Here is a 16,685-nt window from a genome sequence, read left to right as displayed (position 1 = left end):
GTGGGCACACTCGGGGCGTGTGTGAGCAGTTCACCAGTCACCAGCACGTTGTTAGTAAGCTGAGGATTCTAATCACCCTCGTTGGATTCCGTGGTGCTAGTTGGGGGCTAACTTCCCCGCTCGAGTGCAGCTTATAATTACGTGTTTTCCGTTTCCGGTTGGAAAGAATTCAATTTAGAAAAGTGCGAAAGAGGATCTGACGTTCAACATCCAACATTCGGACACAGCCCTCGCGTGTGCACCGTGTCACAGCACCATCGGCACATTGGCTTCAGGTCGCGTTGAAATCGAGCGGCGGTTCCCTTTGCCAACCTCAAGCCCCCGTCACCTGCCGCCAGCTTGAACTTGGGGTGTGATCGTCCCCCGTGACCGTGGGGCCCCTTGACCTGAGGCTGTTGTTTCTGTCACAAGCGCCCTCTGTGCTTTATGGAATCTGCGGTGTCTGAGCCGTGCTGTTTCAGTCACCTGACCCAGGTACGCGGGAAACCTCAGCACGCGGAGCCTATGGCTTCCCGGTCTGGTCCAAATGGCAGAACCCGGGGTTTTTCACAAATAACTGGGGTTATACCTGTGACCTAACAGTTGTGTTCAAGTAGTTCATTTGGGGATCCTTAAACCTAGTGGATTTCTCGCAGTTCCTGCTTGTAAGTTGATCTGCTTCAAGTTTTCGCGTTGTAGCTTGAAGTGACTTACAGATTTAGAACTGTTTAAATATGGAACGGCACCATGCCAAATATCAAGGAAAAGAGGAAACGTTCAAATCGTTGAAGACGTGAGTTTAGACAAGTTCAATGTGAATGACTCACTGCAGATGCTAAGCTTGTCATGCGTTTTATAAATATCTGCTAACTCTTGTAAATTTTATTTCTAACGTTAGGGTGCTTTCCCCTCCTCTCTGCTTAAAAAATAGCTCTTCATTTTTTCTACAGTCTCCACTGTATTTGTGTGAGTCTGTTCACATTTCCAAACCTGTGTGTGTTTTTGCAAAACTCGTCTTGCAAACATACACATCGACGTGTCTGGGCTCCACACACCTGTTGTGTGAGGCTCGGAAACGTCTCCTGAGAACCACTGGCCGGAAGGAGACGGTAACTTCTAATGCCTTTGGATATTTTCTTGGTGGTGGGTTCCATTGCCGGAATCCAACAGTTCTCCACCAGGACGTTCCTTTTGAAACTCCACGGGTGGGTACCTCATGCATTCTGTGTGAAAGTTTGGTATCTTTGCAGCAGATCTCGTTGTATCCAATTACGCAGGTTTTTTTTTTTTTAATGTTTACTTTTGAGAGAGAGAGAGGGAGACAGGGTGTGAGTTGGGGGGGGGGGCTTGGGAGCAGAGAGAGAGGGAGACGCAGAATCCGAAGTGGGTTCCAGGCCCCAAGCTGTCAGCACAGAACCCGACGCGGGGCTCGAACCCACAGACCGTGAGATCATGACGTGAGCCGAAGTCAGACGCTTAACCGACTGAGCCACCCAGGCGCCCCCTGATTTTTTTTTAACCCAAGGAAGTCACATATTCTTCACCTGTAAAATGGCACCAGTGCCGGTGACTACTTCTAGGGCTTATAGGGACGATGGAATTAATTAGTGAAAGTTGTCAGGCAGCCCCTGTCTCCAAAGCACCACGAAAGACCTCGCACTTGCTGCGGGTGCTGGTCTCTAACCACGGGGCGGGGGGGGGGGGGGGGGCCCTTTGTGTCTAAGGGCTGTCTTAGAGTTCACACTACTTTGCCCTTAAATGACCTCGGCATCTGGCCTCTCCTTGCTCCCTCCTCAGTCCTCCTCCAAAGCCAGGGTTCCCTCGCTCTGTGCCCTGCTGTCTTCTAGCAGGAAGTAATCCAAGGTATGTGCCTGCGGGGTTGAGCTAGGGAATTTGCTGGAAGGGTTTCTAAAATGTGGCTGGACTTCCTCCCAAAACAGTGGCTTTTAGGATTGTCGAGTTATAACTTCTCTTTCTGTCATTTTATTTATAATACATAGACTCTTGCGACGACTAAACATAAACTGGAAGTAACCTAAATATACATTAATGCGGGATTGGAATATTCAACAATAAAATAGACATTCAAACGTTAATCGATAAGGAAAAAAGTCCACGTATAAAATGCAAACAGTAAAGTATGAGACAGGGAGTTGGCAAAAGTTGTATTTTAATTAAAGGGGCGGGCGCCTTGGGGTCTGTCAGTTGAGCGTCCGATTTCGGCTCAGATCACGATCTCGCGGTCCGTGAGTTCGAGCCCCAGGTCGGGCTCTGTGCTGACAGCTCAGAGCCTGGAGCCCGCTTCGGATTCTGTGTCTCCCTCTCTCTCTCCCCCTCCCCGCTCATGCTCCGTCTCTCTCAAAAATAAATAAGCATTGATTAAAAATAAGTGTTATGTATGCCTAAAATTCTGGGACATAAAAGACAATGTCAAAAGTGACCTCTCTATGAGTGATGGCTTTACAGACTATTTTTATTCTACTTCATACACTTTTCTGTATTTTTCAATTCTTTTTAGTGAGAAATAGTGGGTTTTTTCATAATCAGAAAAATGAGGTTATTTCTGTTCACGACAAAATTAACAACTATTGTATATCAAAGGAGATTTGAGGTTAATTTGGGGGTTTCGCCCAATTAGGAATATACTATATTTCTTGTGACTGTATTTGCCCTATGCCTGCCCCCCTCCCTCCCCCGACCTAAATTTTCCGAGAATAGAGGCACGCCTTTTTATCTCTAAGTCGAGTCAGCTCTTACGGTGCGCATCAGCTCGCTGGGGCTAGAGGGGCGTTGTGATCGATGCCCTCGGGTAGCTCATCCTCTAGCCAGGGCCAGTGGCTCCGAAAACTTAGTGGTAGAGCGGAAAGGGTAAGTACAGGGTGGCAGGAGACAGACACACTTGTGCGAAAGTACAGAGGAAGGATCGCCACTTCTAGGCGGGGGGTGGTAGGTCAGGACATTTCCAGGGCCGGGTGGTCTTCGGACAATATAATGAAAGGTGGGTGTATTCGCTTCCTTTGCCGTGTAACGCATTTTTCTGAAACTGAGCGGCGTAAAATGAGGCACACCGGTTCTCTCGAAGCTTCTGTGGGCCAGGAATCTGGATCCCAAGCTTCAGGGTCCCCACGGGCGCAGTGTAGGTGTTGGCCCTGTCGGGGCTCTCTGAAGACTCAGCTGGGGAAGGACCTACTTCCGGCTTCACTTGGCCGCGGGCCGTTAGACCACAGGCCCCGTTCCTTCTCGCTGTTAGCTGGAGCCCGCCCTCCGTGCCTTGACATCTAAGCGTCCCCAGCACAGCAGCTTGCTCTGTCAGAGGAGGCCGTAGATGGCTAGCGAGACGGAAGTCGGTCTCTTGTCACCTCATTGCAGAAGTGACACGCGATCATTGTTGCCATATCCTGTGGGTTTGAAGCAAGACACTAGGTCCAGCTCGCACTCACGGAGAGGGGTGGCGCAAGGGGACAGATGTCCGGAGGCGTGTTCGCTGAGGGCCACCTCAAGGGCTGCCTGCCGCACGGGGGGTTGCCGTGTAGATGTGGGGGTGGGGGCGGGGACCCAGGAGTAGCTGAGCAAAAGCAAGAAATGGGGAGTCCTAATTTTAGAAATGTGACCCTCCTCCCAGTCTGTGCCAAGAAAGGACATCCCTTTTTAGCACCTTGTTTTTCCTTCCTCAGGAGGTGTAAGGACAGATTTTTCTCTATTCTTTGCCCCGTTCTCCAGATGTCGGGGACCAATGCTGAGCTTCTGGTAAGATTTAAAGTCGTAGGAGCACAGCCTCTCTGCCCCGAGACGCTGCGGGGAGCTTTCCAGGCCCAGACACAGCATCTTCCAAGCTCACAACTGTGAGTGAGTCCTTTACGTCAGGGCTCAGACCAGGGTCCCGACGCAGGGGACGAGCCTGGCGTCAGCGTGTGTGGCTGGGACGAGCCCCTCACTCAGTGTCTGTCTCTGCAACTTTAAAGGAGTCAACGTTTTCTATGTGAGAAAGCCCACTCCGCTTTTCAATGGATAATTTGCAGAGAGGAAGTCTGGAATTCTCTTGAATACCGGTGGTGCATGCGGCTTCTTTTTTTTTTTTTAATTTTTTTTTTCCAATGTTTATTTATTTTTGGGACAGAGAGAGACAGAGCATGAATGGGGGAGGGGCAGAGAGAGAGGGAGACACAGAATCGGAAACAGGCTCCAGGCTCCGAGCCATCAGCCCAGAGCCCGACGTGGGGCTCGAACTCACGGACCGCGAGATCGTGACCTGGCTGAAGTCGGACGCTTAACCGACTGCGCCACCCAGGCGCCCCTTGGTGCATGCGGCTTCTATGCAGGGTCCTCACTGCCTGCAGGACGCTGATCATAAGGTCTGAGGTCTGAGTCATCTCACAAGGCATCTGGAGACACGCACCGAGGAATCTAAGGGGGTAATTAAGCACTTTGCGGAGTAAAGAGCAAACTGCAGGTACCTACCAATTATTACCCCCGGCTGTGGCGGGCGGGGGTGAAGGGTCACGGTCGAGCGTGGTTTATTAGGTAATGAGAGGCTGACAGCTTTGAAGGTCTGTTTGTTTCTACATAATTATATACAAGGGCAGCCCAGCTTTGTAGATGAAGCACAGTGTGAACACTGTTCAGCAAGTGAGAGGAAATGACCTGAAAATTTTGTATCTTCTAGGGATTTCTAGAACCTTCCTTCACATAAGTGGCAAGGAATGTCACACCTTTATGGGTATTCGTCCTTTCTCCCGTGTGAACACGTGCAGGTCTGTGAGCCCTTCCCGCTTCCAACCAAGCTGACCATCCACAGAAGGTGTGCAGGGATCGGAGGGCCGGTAGGGGGTGAACCCGGTAAGCCTCGGAGAAACAAGGCTGCTGGTTTTCTTAATTTTATCTTATTTTTTATTTTTTAAAACTTACATCCAAATTAGTTAGCATATAGTGCAACAATGATTTCAGGAGTAGGGTCCTTAGTGCCCTTCCCCCATTCAGCCCATCCCCCTCCCGCAACCCCTCCCGTAACCCTCAGTTTGTTCTCCAGATTTAAGAGTCAAAAATACGGAAGCTTCACGAACTTGCGCGTCATCCTTGTGCAGGGACCATGCTAATCTCCTCTGTATCGTTCCAATTTTAGTATAGGTGCTGACAAAGCAGAACAAGGCTGCTGTTTTGACAGAATAAACAGCGGATGGTATTTTAGAGCTTTTGGGGTTTTGTGGATCTTGGAGCGGATTTTTTTGTGGCCAGGAGAAATTTCTGAGTGGTCTTGACCTCCCCCACCACCGGCAACCTTAATGTCGGATAAATCTTGGATACATTTTGCTGGAGAAATGGAAAGAAATTCGGGGAAAAGAACAGGGAAAACATCACAGAGGCCAGCGGGGGGCAGACGCCACATTCTAACGTGCAAGCCCCCCGGGGGTGGTGTGCAAGCAGCTCACAGGTACCATGTGCTCTCACCACGCGGGTCGATTTCACGGGACTCTAGAAAATCTCAACAGGGGCTTCGTAGTAGCATTCAGGAAACAGGACAGAATGACTCGGTGGACCGGATGTGTTTTGGGACAAGGGACCTCAGCTCTGCCTTGGAAGATGCGAAGCACGAATGCCTTCTGGTCCGTGAGCCTCGAGCATTTTCCAAGGGAAGAACAGAGATGAGATCACACACGTAGATTCAATTCCCAAACTATTTGCCTGTGTTCGGTGTTCATTCAGAGATAAGCAGCTGGAAGGTGGAGGGTTCGGTGTCTGTTGATGAGTCTGACAGTTGGAGAGAGTTTTACCATGAACTTTACCGTTTGGGAACCTGCATAACACGTTGTTGTTGTTTTTAAGTTTATTTGTTTTTGAGAGAGACGGCGCAAGTGCGGGAGGGGAAGAGAGAAAATCCCACGCAGGCTCCGCACTGTCTGCACAGAGCCCGACGGGGGGGGCTCGAACTCGCAAACCGTGAGATCATGACCTGAGCTGACGTCGGACACTTAGCTGACAGACCCCATGACGTGTTTTTAACAAAACCATCAGTACATTGTTCAGCCGGATGCATCGTGTGCGCGTAAATCAGACATGTCTCTGCTTCTGTCCCCCTGAGCTTTGCGGAGCGCTCAGATGTAGCCTTAGCTCATCGACGGTGGCGTTTCATCAGCTCTCTGACCTGTAGACATTCACAGCGTTTTGGTCCTATTGTTAGTTCGCTTTGCAAATCGTTGCCATAAATGGATTTCCTCTGTGCGCCTATGGCGCGTCCCTGGGAGCCGGGCTGCTGGAGAAGGAAGAACTATCATTTCCGGCTTCGCTTCTGCCGCCGAAGCGTCTCCCCGGCGAATAAGTGACTTCTCAGCGCTCTTTCAGGTTTGCTGGGAATTTAGTCCGAGATTGTCTTACTGTGAGTCACGACTTGGAAAGTGGATCTGAAATAGCACAAGGACATAGGTGCAGAGCTCCGTAATCCATACGCTGAGACTCCCCTCCGTCTGTATAACGTTTTACTGGTTGCGTAACAAGGGATGCGCACTTTCCACATTGGTGGTATTTTATCGTTCTGCGCGTGGGAAGTCTGTTATGGGAAAGGTGAGTTTGCCTAATCCTTCATGAGACAAATTTATAAAATATTTAACTGCCCCTGAAGGAGAAATTGCCTTAGAAATAAAACACGGCTCTGCTTAGGGCTGGCTCAGCATTCACGGACTCGGGTGTGCCGCAGCCTGGCGTGTGTGGTGACAGGTGCCGCATCGCGGGGACAGTAAACCTGCATATTGTTCTCACGCTGCTGTCTGGCCCCCGTACCTGTGGGTGAACTCGTGAGGTCTCTTGGTGCTCTTCCGGAATAATGGCTGAGTATTTTCCTTGGCACGTGAAAGAACCGATGTCTGGAACTTCCCGAGGACACGAGACCGCGAGCCGCTGCGCGTGAGCAGAGGGGTTACGCCCTCCTGAAGCGTAAGGGGTCAGTGCTGTCGCTCATGACCCGTGTTTCTTTCCAAGAGTCTGAGTGTCTCTTTCCCACCCAAGCAGATGGTGCTTAGGGAGAAAACCTCGTGTTTGTAATCCTTCCCGGTCTAAACACTCCAGAAGGTCCACGCCTGCTAACAGGAAGCAGAAAACCAGAGGGCAAGAGGGGTCGCGTTCTGCCCAGGCCTGTGGGGAACCAGTAGCCCCTCTCTGTCCTGCGTGGGCCGCTGTGGGCACCGCTCCCCCGTGCCTGCGGCGGTCACCCCGACACACTGAGGCCACTGGGGACTTCTGAACACAGGACCTCGGCTCCCGCGTTGGAGAAAGGGCGACCACCTCGGTTCCTGTCTCCCTCTGACGAGTGGATCTCTGCCCCGACAGCCTGCACCTGCTCGCGGCAGCCTCCGAGGATGGGGCTCTCCCCCTGTTTGGGGCCGACACCCCCTCTCGCGGCAGCTTCACCCCTGCCCCGACAGCATCCCCGGAACCCTTACCTTGTGCACTTCGCCCTCTCCCCTGAGTGCCGCTGCCCCCCACTTGGCCCACGGACTCGCTCCGGTCCTCTCTCACAAGGAAACCCAGAAGCTTTCCTTTGGCCGCAGACTCCCCTCTGAGGCCTGCCCACCTCCCCTCTCCGAAGCGGCAAGGGTATGATATGAAGGACATACATCCACGCTGCAAGATGACGTCAGAATTACGGTACGAGCAGACCCGGGGGCTGAGGGCAGGCCGAGAACAGCCATGGGCTGGTGCCCACAGCTCCTACCGTGGGGCCCCTGCGTCTTTTGGGAATGCGTGTGTCCTCACCTTGTCTACTCCTAAGTTCCCTAGATGTCAGTGCAAGAGAACACTCCAGGCATTTCCGTCTCCAAGCAGTACAGCGATCCAGGTGAGTCAAGCTGCTCTTGTTACTGACTGGGTAGACCTCGCTCCCTGGGGTCTGTAAAGCGGGTTATCAGACGTTAGGAACAGTACAGTTACCTCTGCCCTGCAGCCTCATGCCGCAGATGTCCGCAGACTTTCCCTTCAACAAGCTGAGAACGTCACGGCCAAGTATCACTTGGTGTAGAATCCTCGAGGCCCAGACTGACACAGGGCGGTCTGGCTGGGCCAAGAGCGCTCGCTGACCCCTCTCCTGCCCCCAGACACATGAAAGCCCCATGGAGGAGGGTCCTGAACCCCCAGAGAGAGAGAGAGAGAGAGAGGTGACATTTGGGGAATGTCTAGGGTACATTTTCTGGGGAGAAGAGAACAGGCTTTCGTATGCTGCTGACTTGTCCGGGACAACGTTTGAGGCGTGTTAGGTGACTGAGTTCAGGGTTATGTGTCTGAAAGATCCCAGGGAAGCAGAACTTACCTAAAACGAGAGCCAGCTGACTCCCTACCACCGCTCCAGGGTACAGGATTGAACTGAGGGCCAAGCCAAGGACGTGTACCTGGGATTCCTCGAGGCTTTGTTCTGGCCAACCACTGCCCCTGCCTTCAGGGTTCACGTCTAGCATCGTGTCTTCTGGGAGAGGCTCCTGAGGCCTCCCATTGTACCTGTCCCCTCTGCACTGAACACAGTTTGGAGGCGTCCCCATGATCCACCTGCTTCCCTGGACAGCAGTCCCCACAAAGGGGGCACTGTTCTCAATTCCTGGTGAATATTCAGTGGTCTGGAACATAGAATGGTGATGCTTGCTGAATGGCATCAGGATTGGGGGCTCCTTTTCAAGCTGTGACAGCTTCTAAGGCAAGGTGAAATGATTCCTGGCTCCCTGAGCCAGGGCTCATGGTGCTTCGCGGCCGTCCCGTCCGGCCAGGGGGCCAGCCCCTGGTGAGCTTGGTCCAGGAGGCCCGGTGACTGACCAGCTCTCTCCTGGGTGGCCCGTGGCCTCTGAACGCTGGATCCCGTGGAACCGCTTTGGAGTGCACTCCTCTTTCTGAGAGCTGCCGTATCCCGGTGGGGAGGACTACTCCTAAGGATGTTTTTTCCCATTTGGATATTTTAGAGGAGGTCATCAAACTGTAGAGGAATTTCGGAAAAATTCAACAAGGTGTGAGGTTCCTAGCGTCTAGTTTGATATGTTAATATTTTGGCTTTTTTTTTTTTTTTTGTCTTTCTTTTTTGTAGTAAAACCAAAAGAGAAAGAAAAAAAATGAAATTCTGCAAAAAAAAGTATTTTGACTTTAGTATTTCTAGTCCTTTCCCGCCTCCACAGTCGTGGCTAATAAGACTTTGGTACAATGCCTTTCCCTCCACTTTTGTGCTTTTTGTTAAGAGTAGTACGTGTGTATTAAAAAATAATATACAGAATAGCTTTGTGTAGCTTAAAATTTATGTAATGAAAAAACTGAAACCACGACGCCTGTCATCCTGCAGGTTGTGTGTTTCACCCCACGTTGTCGCTTAGATTTTCCTACGTCTGTGGTTCAGTCCTTTTCAGGGCCTCTCAGCGTTCCAGCCTGGGACTATTTCCTGTTTGTTTTCAACACCCAACGTGTGGCTCCTCCCGTCCCTTCTCCCTCCCCATGTGCCTAGAATGGGAATCTCGGAGTAACAGGGCATTTTCAACTTTACCAGGGGTTCCCGGCCTTCTGTCCTAAGGCTTCTTGGTAGAACTGTCTCCTGGGCCCAGAAACCACCATCGATTGATTGGTTCCCAGTAGATTTTAGAAACAGATAGTGTGTTTGTGTGGGATGCGCAGTGCCCGTCCGGATCTCCCCCTGCCCTGAGGCCATCCCCCTTCCCTCAGCAGGCAGGGGGCCCGTCCCAGCCATCACCCCACCCGGGAGCCAACCTGTGCTGGGTGGTGTGGCTGGAGGTGGGGGCAGGGAGCCCATCCACGAGAGCAGGTCAGAGGTGATGCTTAGCCTCAGCCGGAGCCAGACAACTCAAGGTTGCTCTAACACCAGGGGTGGGAGAGTGGCTTGGCCAGCAGCAGCCCACTGGCTGGTGGACCCTTGGCCTCTGACTTAAATCCACAGCCCTGTGCTCCGTCTCTGGAATTGGGTAGGAAGGTCTGCATGGGAGAGTCAGGCAGGGAAGGGGAGGAAGGGGAGCAGGGTGGAGAGCAAAGGAAAGTGGACTGATAGAACTATTTAGGTATTTTTTTTAGAGGGAGCATGAGCAGGGAAGAGACAGAGAGAGAGGGAGAGAGAGAGAATCCCAAGCAGGTTGCACGCTGTCAGCAAAGAACCCACTGTGGGGCTCGAACTCATGAAACCCTGAGATATGGACCTGAGCTGAAACTGAGAGTCACATACTCAACCGACTGAGCCACCCAGGCGCCCCGATGATGGAACTTTTTAAGTCAGGTTTCAAAAATGATTATTTCATGTCTGTATTAGTTTGCTAGGACTGCTGTAATAGAGTCCCCCCGGTGGTGGCTTACGTGTCAGACATTAATTTGTCACTGTCCTGGGGGCGGGGGGTCCAAGATCAGGTGTGGGTGAAATCCCAGCGTGGCCCCTTCAGAGGCCATGAACCTGCTCCAGGCTTCCCTGCTGGCTCACGTGGTTTGCTAGCTGCCCTCGGGGTTCCTTGGCCCGTGGCACCAACACTCCGATTTCCATCTTTGATGGCGTTCCCCCTGTGTGTGTGTGTCTGTGTCCACATCTCCCCTTTGCACAGGGGCACCAGTCACATTGGATGAAGGTCCCCCCACCGATGACCTCATTCCAACTTGATCATCTGCAAAGAACCCTATTTCCAAAGAAGGTGACATTCTGAGATTATGGGGTGAGGACTTGGGCATCCTTGGTGGCGGGGGACACAAGCGTTTTCTTCCTCTGGAAGCTGGCTTGGAAAACATCCGTGCGGTTCAGGACGCGAACGTTCTCTCCACTCTGCTGTGTGGTCTGATTCTCCTCCAACCGGATACGCTCAGGGATGCATTCCCCCTGGACTGCATTGATTCTGAGCAGCCTGTCTGGCTAGTCGGTCGAGAAGGAGGGATTAGAAAGTTCTAGTAACTTTTTTTTTTAATCTCTAGAAAAAACTTCTCTGTAGTTTTTTGTTTTTTTTTTTTTGTAGATTTTATTAGAAATGACATGGAAAACAATGGCGGGTGACTTTGCTGTCCCTCTCATGGTGTTAGAGTAAGCGCGTCCCTCTAGGCCCTGCCTTTGGTTCCGCATCTCCTGGGTGGACAGCGGCCGAGTAAATAGCACACTGCACTGCGCTCGGGGCCAGCCGGCGGGAAGGCCCTGCAAGAGTCAGGAGAGGAGGACCCGTTAGGAGCACCATGCACACCAGGCACGCGAAGGGCGTCCGCGTTTCATCGGATTTTGTTCATTTTTCTTGCAGTCTTCAGGTCTTTGTCTATGTGCTTATTAAAGGGCAGATCACGAAGTAAGAGCTACCAGGTAAACCAAACTAAGCTAACGAGGGCTGCAGAGAGAGTAGGTCCCTTCAAGTTTAAGAAATACCAAGGTCAGTGCGCTAGAATGACGGTTTCCAAGACCGTGGGGCAACCACGCACCACAGACTTGTCTGCGATGGACCTCATCTCCAGGCTTGCGTTCCCGCTCTGGCTTCGTTGGTCGTGTAGAAGAAAGAACTGTAATCTGTAAACCCAGACAAGGCAATTTTGGAAATGAGGAAGGAACACGTGGTGTTGATCCTGCTGTAAAATCCACACAGTCTCCAGCTTCCTCTGGTTGGAGTCCGTTTGGACCATAGGGGGTTTCTAAACATTTTTTTGGTAAGTTAAAAAAATTTTTTTATTATTTTTTTCATGAGAGAGAGGGAGAACGCGTGCGTGCGAGAGGGTTCACACAGGCGGGAAAGGGGTCGGAGGGAGAGAGAGAATCCCAAGCAGGGTCCATGCCCAGGGCAGAGCCCGATGTGGGGCTCGATCCCAGGACCCTGAGACCTTGACCTGAGCTGAAATCAAAAGCCAGACACTCAACCAACTGAGCCACCCAGGCGCCCCCATGGGGGGTTTCTTTAAGACAACCTGGGAGCCCTTGCATTCAGGATCCCGAGCAGTACCCACATCCTGTGGCATCAAGAGACTTGGATGAGTGACCAAGCTTGGGAATGGCGCCTGGAGCTGCCCGCCAGACCCTCCCTTCCTGACCCTCCCCTAACACTCGGCTTCGGAAGCCGGTGTCTGGTCTCCTGTTTTCAGTTTTGTAGCTGCTGTTTTTCCAGGCTCTGACAATTCCTGACGTTTTTCCTGACAAACAGCCGTGGGGTCCCTCCCCCACCCACCCTGGAACCCAGAGTTGTCACAGGAGCAGCCCTGCCACTGCATGTCCCAGCCTGCACAGCAGACGGTGGTGGGAGCCCCGACTTGCAGCCTCTGACACTAGTAACAGTCATTCAGTAGGTTTTCGTCGTACAGACAGTCTCCTGGTTGTCGAGTCCTTGGAAGCCTGCTCTCCCGAGACCCGGAGCTCCCACTGAAGACCAGATGACCCAGGGCGCATCGCCCATGTCCCCAGCCAATACTTGGCTGCAGGAAAGGAATCAAAGGCTTGAGAGAGTAACAATTTTAAAAACCGTCACTCAAAGAACAAAGATAATTAAAATTCTTTTAATGAAAAGAAATCAGAAGAACTCAAGTTTTCTCAGTCAAAATGAGAACGTGTTCCGGGCGAGTCGTAGGATCAATCTGGTCCTCTTCCACCTGCCGTGGCAAAAACGGGAAGCCCGAGGGGTTTTCTCTTCACAACTGGCCAAATGCCTTGTGTGTTTGCTCACTGGCTTCATTTCTGTGAGCTAGCTTCCTGCCTCAATGATTTCTCACAATTCTCCAACGTGTATTGCTTGGAAGCTATCTTAGTGGAAAGCGTGAGCCATGGCCAAGACCAGTAAAGGTTCAAGGACACTGTAGCACACGGGGAAGCCACCGGAATGGTGGTGAGGAGGGTTCCTGGCCCCCGGCGTTGTAAAAAAAATCATGGTTTGGAAACTGGAAGTCTTTGCTGTGCCGAATTGTTTGAGGTGCCGGCACAAAACACGATTAAGTGTGTCGTGTGGGGTCCAGAGGATCAAGCAGGAATAGACGTGGAGAAGGGGAAGGAGGGAAGGAAGGAAGCGTGTCAGTTTCCAAGCAGGGTTTCAGCTCACTGGTTGGAGCCACCCGCTTCTAGTGCTGTCTTTGAACAACAGGTAGCCCAGTAGTACTCGGGAAGGCCTATCATAAGGGGGCTTTATGCCTAAAAACTCTCTAGGGGCGCTTGGGTGGCTCAGTCGGTTAAGCGCCCAACTCTTTATCTCAGCTCAAATCATGATTTCTCGGTGCGTGGTTCAAGGCCCACATCTGGCTCTGCGCCGACAGTGCGGAGCCTGCTTGGGAGTCTCTCTCGCTCAAATAAATAAATAAACATTAAAAAAAACCTGTCTAGATGGACTCTGTGTCCCTTCCAATCCTGAGATTTCCATGCAGACATGGCAGATTTTACTCTTGTTAAAAATAATGAGAACTTCACTTGAGATGCCCTAAAACCCCGGTGGAAAATATACAGACTAATGTAGAGATCGCTTCCTTTAAAAATGCAATCTTTCGGCCTGATTCTATCACGTTCCCATTGGTTTCTTCACATCACTATCCTTGAGAGTTTTTGATGTGCAATCAGTTTAGGTGTTTATGTTGCTGATTTCCTGTGCCAAATGTTTACCTTTGAACGGCTGATCTTTTTTTTCCCCTCAGCTTTGTGGAGATGTAGTTGACACGCGATAATCATGTAAGTTTAAGGCATACAGCGTGCTGATTTGACACAACGATCACCACCATGGTATTAACTGCCACCTCTATCCCATTACATAATTACCATTTTTCTGTGTGTGTGGTGAGAACACTTAAGATCTACTCGCTTAGCATCTTTCAAGTGTATAATACGCTATTATTAACTATAATCACTATGCTGTACGTCTGACCCCCAGAACTTATTCATGCACCAATTTACGTTCCCACCAACAGTTCATGAGGGTTTCCTTTTCTTCACATCCTCACCCGCACTTGTGATCTCTTGTCTTTGAAAAATTTTTTTTTAATGTTTATTCATTTTTGAGAGATAGAGACAGAGCCTAAGCAGGGGGAGGGGCAGAGGGAGAGGGAGACACAGAATCCGAAGCAGGCTCCGGGCTCCGAGCTGTCAGCACAGAGCCCGACGCGGGGCTCGAACTCACAGACCGCGAGATCGTGACCTGAGCCAAAGTCAGACGCTTAACCAATTGAATTACCCAGGCGCCCCTGTGATCTCTTGTTTTGACAGGTGTGAGGTGGTATCTCAGTGTGGTTTGGATTTGCGTTTGCCTGGTGATGAGTGATGTTGAGCATCTTTTCATGTACCTCGTGGCCATCTGGATGCCTTCTTTGGAAGAATGTCTATTCAGTTCCTCTGCCCGTTTGTTAATTGGATTGTTTAGTTTTTGTTGTTGTTGGGTTGTATGAGTTCCTTACACTTGGATAGTGTAGGATTCCATCGGCTGCCTTTCCATTGTGTGGATTGCTTCTTCCGCTATGCGGAAACTTGAGCGTGATGTCGTCCCGCTTCCTAATTTGTGCTTTTGTTGCTTGTGGTTTCAGTGTCCTAGCCAAGAAATCGTCGCCAAGACCAAAGTCAAGGAGCTTTCCCCTGTTTTCTGTTAGGAGTTTTACGGTTTCACTGCTTCCGTTTATGTCTCTGATCCATTTCAAGTTATTTGATTATAGTGGGGTAAGATAGGGGTCTAATTTCACCCTTCTGCGTGTGGATCTCCAGTGTCCCCAGCACCACCTGTGGAAGAGACCTTCCTTCCCTTTTGGCTGTGTCTTGAAGGACTAATCTTGTCTGCGATTTACTTCTAATCTTGTTTAGCACGTTCAAAAAGTCGCTTACCTCTGATAGCAGGCAGACCTCGTGTTTATACTTCATCTGCCCCTCGGTAGGCTTCAGAAAGAAAGAGTGATCTGTGGTGATGCTCCGTCAGGTTAAATGTTTAGGGAATGAAGCATCCTGTAAAGTTAGTCCGGCTCAACCTGTGTCTTTGATGCCTGTGTTACAAATCTTAGCATCATTTTTCAGGTAGAGAGCTTTTCCTTTCGAATGGCAGTGCTTGTCTGTGTTTATAAACGTAGAGCCTGCACGAGAAAAGAGAAACCGTTGTCTTCGCTGTTACCTAACGTGGGTCCCACTCGTCCAGGATCTGGCAGTCTGACAGCCTGTCCATTCAAGGTCTTTGTCTTGTAGTGATGGGGCGGCTGCGTAGGGCAAAGCCAGTTGAAAACAACAGGGAAGCTTCCGGAAAGAGTCGTTTGGCCGGACTTTCATTTCCCGAGCCCTTGGCAGTTGAGTTGAGCCACCCCTGAATCTCACATCCATTGAGAGCGGGCCGGGATGATGGTTACGAGTCCTATTCGGGTCCTCTGACGGCACCTCTGGGACAGCGGCCGGAGAGGAGGCTCATCTCGAAGTATTTCAGAGACATTTGAGGCCGAATGAATGAGACCCACTCAAGGGACACGTGCCATCTGCCTTGTCTGCCGCCCGATCAGCCCGATTGTGTGTCCCGCCACGCCGTGCACGTGCACACACACGCACATCCACCGAGCAAGTGCTGGGACCCTGCTTCTCACCCATGTCTCCACCCCTGTGCCCGGAGGGGGTCTGCCTTCTCCCGTCCTGCCTTTCCTTCGTCCCTTCCCTCTGTGAGACCCTTTCCCCATTTAACTCTCCCTTCTGATGTAAGGTGCTTAGCCCTACAGGAGCAGGACTGTTGGGTTCTGTGGGTGAATAAAAGCTTGACACATAAATGGGCATTTATATAAAAGCAAACCCTGACGTCTCTGTGCGGACCCTCGAGTAGCCGGACGGACAAGTGCACGGTCCACCCCTCCAAGTTCGGTGTGTTCGTAGTCCGTCTTACTCAGAGCTGAGCTTCCGGACTTTGGAAACACACACTTTCGTGGAGGGTAGACTTCTCTCATCGGGCTCCACCTTCACTGTTAGACTGATTGCTGGCACATTTTAAAATGCTTTTTGTGTTTAAAACGTTTTTACGTTTAAAAGGTTTATGTGTTTTTCTTTCATTGACAGTCAAACGTAAAAGGCAGTAAAAGGCATCTTATCAACATCTACGTCTTAAGAAAGCGGAAACAATTTTTGCTAAGTGCTGGGATATTGAAGCAAAACGTCCAGAATCGGCAAATCTATAGAAACAGTAAATTCGTGTCTTCCACCATCGATCTTTAAAATTAAATGCAAGTTTGAATATTTTTCTTTCGAAGTAAAAGATTCTTTTTTAAGGATATACATAATTTTAATGTTTATTTATTTATTTTGAGAGAGAGAGAGAGAGCAGGGGAGGGGCAGAGAGAGAAGGAGGGAGGGAGAATCCCAAGCAGGCTCCAAGCTGTCGGCGCAGAGCCCGACGTGGGGCTCGATCTCATGGACTGTGAGATCGTGACTTGAGCCGAAACCAAGAGTCAGACACTGAACTGACTGAGCCCCCCAGGCGCCCCGTGGATGTATAAGATTTCTTAAGTCATAGTTTGAATTCTGGGGTTATCTCGTCATTTGCAGTCATAAGTTTCAACAAAGGGTAATTGTTTATCTTAATATATTAGAAACAAAGAGTTAAAAATCAGTTCTAGAATTTGGCACATTACAGCACATGCAGATTTTTCAAGGGTAATGTTTTATAGAGAAAACATCATGTGGCCAAGCAGATGAGAGGATGTAAATGTGGAGCCAAGGTCTACCTTCAAGGACAAGATTCTGAGACATTTAAATACAGGAGAAATCAGGTCGTGGAGTGATAGTAATCTTTGTTTTGAAAGCTTTATTTATTTTT

General features: G+C 50.5%; 1 protein-coding gene and 1 non-coding gene across 7 annotated transcripts in view; one reads left to right on the top strand and one right to left on the bottom strand.

Annotated features, from left to right (window-relative positions):
* Positions 1-16,685, top strand: part of RPS6KA2 (ribosomal protein S6 kinase A2) — a 235,120-nt gene that overhangs the window by 23,282 nt on the left and 195,153 nt on the right. For 2 of the 6 annotated variants that reach the window (XM_030316765.2, XM_030316770.2), the window contains exon 2: positions 6,979-7,804. The exons of 2 other annotated variants lie outside the window; for them this stretch is intronic. In XM_030316765.2, coding sequence (XP_030172625.1) covers positions 7,571-7,804 — 234 coding nt within the window. In that variant the 5' untranslated portion in view covers positions 6,979-7,570. Of the gene's footprint in view, positions 1-166; positions 475-6,978; positions 7,805-16,685 lie in introns of all 6 variants that reach the window. 2 more of the 6 variants (XM_030316769.2, XM_032593272.1) reach the window with 1 other exon arrangement.
* Positions 5,016-5,121, bottom strand: LOC115515074. Its single transcript, XR_003969140.1, has one exon. It is a non-coding gene; the product is annotated as a U6 spliceosomal RNA (small nuclear RNA).

Source organism: Lynx canadensis, chromosome B2 (genome assembly GCF_007474595.2).
Source record: "Lynx canadensis isolate LIC74 chromosome B2, mLynCan4.pri.v2, whole genome shotgun sequence".
In the NCBI taxonomy this organism is placed as follows: domain Eukaryota; kingdom Metazoa; phylum Chordata; class Mammalia; order Carnivora; family Felidae; genus Lynx; species Lynx canadensis.
This window is presented reverse-complemented; position numbering and strand designations above follow the sequence as displayed.